The following is an 8,853-nucleotide window of genomic DNA, read 5'->3' as shown; positions in this document are numbered from 1 at the left end:
ACCGGTAGAGTTCCGTTTGAAAATCTGATAAGATGACCGTTGCACTGCAGAGCGGCCATACTCCGCGCTCGTCTAGCGCCTCCCATCTCTCCCTCCCCTCCCCTCCCCTCTCCCGTCTCTACTCCGTGTCTCTCCTCCCATCATTGTCAATACTCCTGCCACTTCATCTGTGGTGTCTCCACTCCGTCTTCCCCATTGTGTAACATTTTATTCTGGTGTGCTTTTTCTCCTCAACGCCTAACACTACAATCATTCATAATTCAGATCTCAAATCCAGGTACATATCAAATATCAAAATAATTCAATACAGTATCATTTAAATTTCAAATGGTCTTCCTTCAGGTGCTTCGTCTTCTCTTCCTTTCTCTTTTTCGGTCCATTCTTCTTCCAATTCCAATCTTCCTCCCATCCACTCCGTCTTGACTTGCCTGCTCTTTCTTGATCCTGGTGTTCGCCCCCCCTCGCCGCCGCTGTGGCCGGGTGTTGTTGTTGGCCGTGGCTGCCTGCAGCGCGCAGCGCGTCGTCTGCTGGCTTGCCGGGAGGCGGGCCGCCGCTGGCTGGGACGTCATCGACGCAAGGCGTGGCCGGCTCGGGTGGGGTCGCATCCGAATCGTTCCCCTTAGCCGCCCCGGGCTGCGTCCGACATGCGGCTCGAAGGTGTCCCCTAACCCCACATCTTCTGCAAGTCTTGGGTTGGCCAGGATACTCGATTTTCGCTTCTGCATTCTCCACGACAATAAAACTAGGGACATCTTTTTCAAGTCTCACAATAGCAGTGCGATCACCATTCTTGATGCCCTTGAAGGGGCCGTCTTCATATCGGTTTTCGGTCACCAGAAAAACACTTCCAAACTGTACAAGAGCGTCCGTAACATCATCAATCGAAAGTTCTGGGGGCAGGTTCCGAACTCTTACCTTCACAACTTTTCGGCCATTCAGAGTCACCACAAAGTAACATTCAGAGCCATCTTTTCTTTTGAACACATACATATCTTCGGAGGGCATCTTGTGCGCTGACCTTGCGTGCAGCTTCAAGTGAACGCAGGCCTGGGCAGAATCATGTTGCAAACAATCCAGGTCCGCAGTGCTGAGTCCAAGCAGATTCATATAAAACAGCAAGTATTCATCACTTTTATCACAGTCGTCGCCGAACCATAACGTCACAGTGTTCACACGTTCCATCTCAACAGTCTTCACTTTCAATTCAGATCAAAACATTTCTTCACAACACAAACATTTCACACGAGCAGCTGCTCTCGGGAGCTGAGACCGGCGTCCGTCTCCCGTGGCGGTACGGGCCAGACTTGGTAGGGTTGTGGGTTAGGGGACGTTTAATGTAATGGACACGATAATTTTCTTTCGTTTTCGGTTTTTGGAACAAAATAAAATGTTTGTTTAAATTATTGCGTCCCTGGCATAGATAAATTTTCTGTTTTAGAGGATGGATTCAGATGAGTGGTCTGATTCGGAACAGGGGGCAAATCAGCCAGCTTTAAGGAAACGAAGAAATGAGCACGGGACACCGGTCAAGAAGAAGAAAATTAGAAATGTAATGCCTAAATCTGATGACAAGAAGCAGCAGGGACCTAAGAAATTTCAGAAAGGCTGGCTTACTGATGAAGAATTAAAACATTGGTTGGAGCCCGTGCCAGACAATGAGTTAAAAGCCAGATGCAAGCTGTGTGACTCTACTTTTTGTGCTGGATAAAGTGAATATGAGAAGAATGCCACCACTTTAAAACATCAAAAAAATATGAAAGCATTCAAGAATGTCCCTTCAGTTGCTGATATTTTTAAAGGCCCTAACAAAGAAGAAATCATTTCAGAAAAGGTGAAGAAAGCTGAGATTGGAGTTGCTGCATTTTTTACTGAGCATAATGTTGCACTGCAGACGTCTGACCACCTTATAGAGATGCTAAAAAAACATGTCACTGACTCTGAAATTGTAAAGAGAATGACATTGGATCATACAAAGTGCACAGCAATAGTAAAAAATGTTTTGAGAAAAACAGAAAAGGAAAACCTTATTGCTATTTTGAAAAAAGTAAAGTTTTCCATACTGGTGGACGAGAGCACCGACGCTGGACAAAAGAAAAACATGGTCATACTTGTTAGATACACGGATCCCGAGACAGGTAAGCACATATGCGATCCGCTCACGGCTGCGCTCGGTCTGTCGATACCCCACGCCTCATAGTAATGTTTCTTTTTCAGGGAAAATTACTGTTCCCCTCCTGAGCATTATCGAACTAGACGCCACGGACTGTTCAGCGGAGGGAATGTTCAAGAAGTTTGAGGAAGAGTTCATTAGGCTGCAAATTCCGATCACCAATATCATTGGCCTGGCCATGGCCAGTGATCACGCCAATGTGATGCTCGGTCAGCACAACTCCTTTGCTTCACGTTTGAAGCAGCGCTGTCCCTGGCTAGTGGTGATGGATTGTGTGTGCCACTCGTCACACATTGCTGCTACGAACGCGTGTAAAAAACTCCCTTCAAACGCGGTCACTTTTGTTCGAAGAGTGGCAACGTACATGTCGGGAAGTCCAAAAAGAAGTGCTATTTTTGAGGAGTTCCAGGACTTCTACAAAACTGAGCTACTTAAGATCAAGAAAGTGAGCGCCACGCGCTGGCTCGTACTGCACCCATGTGTCGTTAGAATCTTAGAGAACTGGGTTCCGCTCCAACAGTATTTCAGGTCCGTCGTTCTGGAAGATTCGAAGGGGAAGGACCAGGAGGCCGCAGCGCTGTTGAAAGAGTTCGATAATCCATATACAAAGGCTTATATGTATTTCTTGAAATACACACTGGAGTATTTCAATAAGATGAATGGATTGTTTCAAAATGAAAAGACTTTGGTGCACAAGTTGAAGGAATACTCAGTTTCCCTTCTGAAGCAAATATGCTCGAATTACATGCGGGAGAATGTGTTGGCTTCCATTGCAACCATCGATTTGGCTCATCCACATTTCCAGGTAAAAGATTTAGTACTAGGATTGAAACATAAAATTATGTACAGGGTGGGTGTTTCACACCGTGGTTTTTTCCTGCTTTTACTGTACCGGATTAATGCGTGCGGGCGGGATTGCCTATCGTCGCTCGCCATGGCGCCTTACGGCCCGTACGAGTATGCAACCCGTCCGCACGCATGAATCCGGTACAGCATAAGCAGATAAAAAATCACGGTGCGAAACACCCACCCTGTATTTCCCTGTATTTTTATAACGTTTTTAATTTATGACTTTCAGATTCCTTTGAAGCGTGTATACCTAGGACCGCACGTCGAGGAAACCCTCTCCTCGATCGGACGTCCGGACGCGGATCAGCATGACCTGAACACTGAGGAGAAGCGTAGGGCCAGAAGCGACCAAGATATCAAGACTTTTAGATTGCGCTGCCTGGACTTCTATGTTACTGCTGCTGTAGAGCTGAAGAAGTACCTACCGGTCAACAATCCAGTAGTTCAAGAGGCTAAGTTTCTTGATGCTTCTACAGCGCTATCAGCTGCAGAGAGGCAGAGAGATTTCCCACAACTGACTAACTTGACAAGGAACTTTAAGGTATAAAAGTAAATCAAAATATATTTAGTCTTGTTGCATGCATTTTTTAAAATATCCAACAGCTCACACACATATAAATCTCTACTGTAAATGACGCGGAACTTTACTAAAAACTAGAAAGAAAACAAGAGAAACAAAGGAAACGACAAAGATAAAATTGAACTTCTGACCAAATAACAGAAGGTTAAAAATTTTTAAAAACTACATGATTGAAATTTTCCTCAATGAGGGATCGTAGCATATACGACCCTCCTTGGGGATTTCGAAAAGTCTCTGAAAACTCTCCTTATCCTGGGATAGATTATACAATTCTGTGCATAATGTGTTAGTGTTGATTCCGCTCCCATATCTTTCTTGAACTATTCTACTTATTTCAGGAATAAGGCGAGCGTTACTCAAACACTTCAAATTGTCAGCCAATGATATCCTATACTCCTCAACATGCTGAGGGTTGGTCAAATCATTTCTACCCAATTTTGAAAGAACTTTTACAACATCTGGTACAAAAGCTATTTTTTCACCGTCTCTCACGACAAACTTGGAACAGAAAGAAAGAGTTTCATATGTTAGCACTTTCACTTCAAGGTTAAACAATGACCCATAGGATGCTGCAAGGCTCCTTTCGAAAGTTTCTGGAGACAGGATAAAACTATCGTCGCCTACAAAACCAGCGTGAGCCAAGTAATTGTATTGGATTCGGTATTGGCGGTACAATGGCAATTTCTTCAAATCAAAAGTACATGCAGCAGCGGTCATGTTTACAAAGGTATTGCCGGCCAATGTCCAACTAATACCGCTCTTCATCTGTAGGTCCACAAATAGCTTAACTCCAAATTCTCGACACACCAACACGGTGTTTCGATGACTCTCATACATACCACGACACACATTTTCTGGTACACCCAATCTTCTAAAAATCCCTACAATGATGTTGATGGCAAGCAGGCCCTGACTTTTATCATACTCTGAAATATCCAATTCGGTTTTGCATGAATGATCTAGCAAATCCGGAGGAAAGGATTGTGAAAGTATGTTAGCGTATTCTTCTGGAGAGCAGTCTGTGTAAATGGAAAAGGTGGGATCTAATACATGCATTAATCTATTCATCGCTTTGCGTACATAAGGGCCAAAGAGTGCATTGCATCTCTGGTTTTGCGCTGCTATAACTTGTGGCGCTGAATAGGTGGTTATACAAGCCTGAGTAAGTGTGGGTTTGCATGTGGTTTTGATGCTCAGATCATACTTTTTGAATTCTTCATAGGTGAACGGAGCGTCATCGGTCATGAGTCCCAACTTAAAATCTTCCTTAGTCTTAACCCAGTCGTTGAAAGCTTCTTCGTCTATTTGAATAGGCTCATTTGCAAATTCTGCGAACATATCACTATACTCCGGAGCCACGTAGGTGTCAACAAATACATCAACCATATGGCCCGAAACCCAACCTTCATCAGATAATGCTCGCAATTTGGCCACGCTGCAGTTACCATGGGCAACTGCATATAATAGTTCCAGACGAGTCTTGTCCCGGATCTTCGGTACAGCCGTTCTCAGCAACGGTGACATTTTATCAAAAGAAGGAATATTTACATTGTTCCTATTAATGAGAATTTCCACATTTTCTACTTTAGGTTGGTACGTAGATGCTTCAAAATGTTTGTGGTCGTAATCATAATTGTGGAGCGAAGCCCCGGGAAAGATTTCGTCATAAACCGTCTGTAACGCGCCAATGTCAGCTACGGTTGCAGCCACGGTTGGGGCCTCCGGGTTTTCATCTACAATGTCTTCTCTAGGGACTTCATGTACAATCATGTCACTCCCTTGCGGTCCAGTGTATAGTTCAGCTATGTTAGATCTAATGGTCTCAGTTACAGCTTTTCTCTTTTCGGGCAGGCAGTCATAATTTTTCCCTTCGCCGTAAGTGAAAAATTTTTCAGGCATGACGGTCAGAGGACCGGCAGCAGTCATTTCACCGAAACGCCAGTAACTCTCTTCAACTTCGTGATTTTGGTCTCTCTGAGCCAGATGGAGATATCCTTCTTTTTTCTCCACGGAGTAGCTGTTAATCTCTTCATCAGAAAGTCTTTGAACTTTAGCTATCCATGCGTGACCTTTTCTTGGTCTTGGTGTCAGTCACATGGGAAAACACGGTAGCGCGAGAGTCGTTTGAGCTAACCTTACTACGTTTGGGAATCTCAGCTCTTTCCGGAAGCAGTACAAAGTAACCAAAGATCATTTAAGTAAGCACAATAAAAATATGTATGATTAGATACATCATAAAAGTATCATATTTCGTGCTAGTCATGGCTGCGAGACTGTAATCTGGTTTTACCCGTTGGAGTAATGCAATTACTTATTTTTATGTTTAATTTTCAAAGTGCCATGTTTGCTGTAATATTTTACTCTTTATTTGTGCCATTACTTTAATTTAATGCCTATAATTTTTTAAGCAACAGACTGCCACATGTGCCATGATTAATATCAATAAATGTGATTAAGACTGTAGTTGCTTTACAAAATTGCCGCTCAGATCGCTCCGGATATCACACAACATGTCAGTTTGACAAACATTGTAAACTAATTGACCTAGAGTAACCCGAATTTCAACAAATAAGGAAAACAGTCAGCCATTTTTCGAAAATTCCCATATTTTGGCCATAATTTCCTGAAATTCCCTTTGCCCCTTTCGCCTTCAAAATTCCCACAATATAGGAAAATTCCCACGATCTGGCAACACTGTTAAAGCTTAATTTTAACTGCATGCAAACTTACGATATTCAAGCAAACATTCATAAGGCTTGTTGCTTTTGGAAGTACGGCATTGATGTTCGTCCCATCTGTTACAAACAAATTCAACGACTCGTTCTCTGATTTCTGGACCTCGTGAAATGTCTTCAAAAAGAAATTCAATCAGGCCCATGGTGAATTTTGGAAAAATAAAGAACTCTTTGCAGAACTTTTGCAATAAGAAAATGTAATAAGTAACTAGGTAGATGTACGCCAGACCACGTCTCGCGTAACAGGCTTCGCGATATCTCACGAAACACTGTTACGCTGCGACGCGTCTGGCATACATCTACCTAGGCCTGCGGCGCTGATACCCGAGTCGGGAAGCGCTAAAATGTACACAAAGATACGGGCCTTCGGCCCGTCAACTTCCCGTCACTTCGACTAAGAATGCAGCGTTGCACATGTTTTTCGATTATTTTCGTCAAAAACTCCCTGTGGCCTAAATGGTTAAAGATAGAGCCAAACGGACGAAATTTCCGCCCATAGGGCTCTACTTTGATGAGTTACCCTTTAGGAAACTGTAAAAAAATATTTTTTTAAAACGTCATTTTCAGGAACTGTCGTTTTTGATTTTTTAAAAATCCAATTTTTGAGCTAGAATGCTCATCTTCGAACTCGATCTGTCTTTTTATGACACAGAACGACCCTGAAAATCCCAGGTCGCTAGCTGAATTCTATCTCGAGTTATCGTGACTACAGACAAACACACACACAGACAGACAGACGCGAAACTTTTTGATCATCACTGGAGTAATAGGCTTCGCTAATCGCTCAGCCAACTAAGCACCTTTTCAAGATCAGCCTACAATACACGCACTGAAGTGACGTGTACAGACTCACAGACTGAAGCTCAAAACAAAATGCAGTTTTTTTTTTTTAAAAGAGTTTCGCTTGGCCTTAAGGGCGCAGCCGACAGCACAGGTACACACAAATACAAGTACAGACACAGAGACTGGCACACTAAGTGAACAGCACAGACGACGGGGACGTGGAAACTCAGATCTGTGTGCCACTTTTCGAAACAAATTTTCAATTTATTAACAGTAATGGACAAACATAAAATTATTTTAATCTGCTCTCGATTAAATCAAATGGCACAGTTTTTAAATAAAACAATCATTGATACACATTAATTGACGTTTTATTTATGTTTTTTGATTTTTTTTAACAATTTTCAATTTTGGTATTAAATGAACAAGTTTTCCACTTTTATTCCTCAAATTTACTGCCTTAGCATTGAGTTTACAGTCGCGCTTCAAAATTATTTTTGGAGACAAGCAAAGTTTGACATCTTGCTTTGTATTCTGCATTGCTTCTGCCAAATTCTCGACGTAAGGATCTCTGACAAGACGAACAAAGGGGACCATGTTTTTCTCGGCCCCCTCTCTAACAGACGGTGTGGCAATGGGTTTAGAACCAGAATCGTGTCCCAAACTCTCTTCAGCAAGCCGTTCCTCTTCGGGAGACGTCACAGATTCTCCGTCGGGAGAAGGTAACGGTAAGACCTCGAAGGAAGGTGACGGTAACACCTCTCTATTTGGTGTGAATGGTGTCAACGGCCTATAACCAGAGTCATCTCTCTCGTCCTGAATAGGAAGACTTGAGAACAGTGCATCATTTTCATCAGTAAGATGAAAGGCACACACTGCATCCAATGGTAAATTTTCTGTCTCTAGCGAGACGCAGTTATCACTTTGCGAAGACATCTCTGAGGCGAAGCCGACAATACCAGCACAAAGTGCTAGGTACAGACTCACAGAATTGCACTCAGAGTTTAAAGCACAGTATTTTTCAAGTTTCTTTTGGCCTTTTGGCACACACTTGACAAACACAGTTTTCAGCACAGACGACGGGAACGTAGTAACTTTGTACTGCACTGTATCGTTTTTTTTTTGTGTTTTTTTTTTTTGGTGTTTTTTTTTGCCGTGCTTTCCTTTGCAGCACGTTAAAGAGGTGCCCCTGCCCCGCACTCTCCGGTGGAGGCCTCCCACCATTATTGCCTCCTCCCTTCTGATATTGGATAGGGGTTAATTACTTTCCCTTATCCAAGTTTAACAAGTTAAGTCGGTGCCCAACCTCGCACAGACCAGTAAAAGCCAACCAGATATTATGCTTTTTCCTAAGCCGCAACTGACGTCCAGTAAGCTTGTAACTCTTCGTGCATTATTCCTCCTTTTGGCCACAGTAAACGAGATTTTGCAACACTCGTTCACGTGTTTCCAGCACGAACTTCAACTTAAGAGGCTTACTGCCAAAGTTTACTGTGCAGGACACCTGAAAAGCAGATCTGCCAGTGAGCACCGTCCCTTCCCAGATCTGCCAGTGTTGGCCAGGCCGGCGCAGAACCGCCAATGTTACGCCACTTCTACAGGCAAGTGTTGGTCTTAAGTTATTGACAGAACAATATTCTTTCAATTTGTCGTGTGCCCCAACCTCGCACACCGACGGTGATGGCCATCCATATTACTGCCATCTCCCAAACTTTTTTTTTTACTATTTTTTTTTT

At 43.1% G+C, this 8,853-nt stretch overlaps 1 protein-coding gene and 1 long non-coding RNA gene across 2 annotated transcripts; one reads left to right on the top strand and one right to left on the bottom strand.

Annotated features, from left to right (window-relative positions):
* Positions 1–3,761: 3,761 nt before the first annotated feature.
* Positions 3,762–5,525, bottom strand: LOC113211176 (uncharacterized). Its single transcript, XM_026429481.2, has one exon. It carries the CDS (start codon positions 5,523–5,525, stop codon positions 3,762–3,764), a length of 1,764 nt encoding a protein of 587 aa, XP_026285266.2.
* Positions 5,526–7,580: 2,055 nt separating this feature from the next.
* LOC127749455 (uncharacterized) lies at positions 7,581–8,705 on the top strand. Its single transcript, XR_008011158.1, has 3 exons — positions 7,581–7,839; positions 8,024–8,092; positions 8,571–8,705. It is a non-coding gene; the product is annotated as an uncharacterized LOC127749455 (long non-coding RNA).
* Positions 8,706–8,853: the final 148 nt, after the last annotated feature.

This window comes from Frankliniella occidentalis, unplaced genomic scaffold (genome assembly GCF_000697945.3).
Source record: "Frankliniella occidentalis isolate FOCC.00 unplaced genomic scaffold, Focc_3.1 Scaffold55, whole genome shotgun sequence".
Classification (NCBI taxonomy): domain Eukaryota; kingdom Metazoa; phylum Arthropoda; class Insecta; order Thysanoptera; family Thripidae; genus Frankliniella; species Frankliniella occidentalis.
This window is presented reverse-complemented; position numbering and strand designations above follow the sequence as displayed.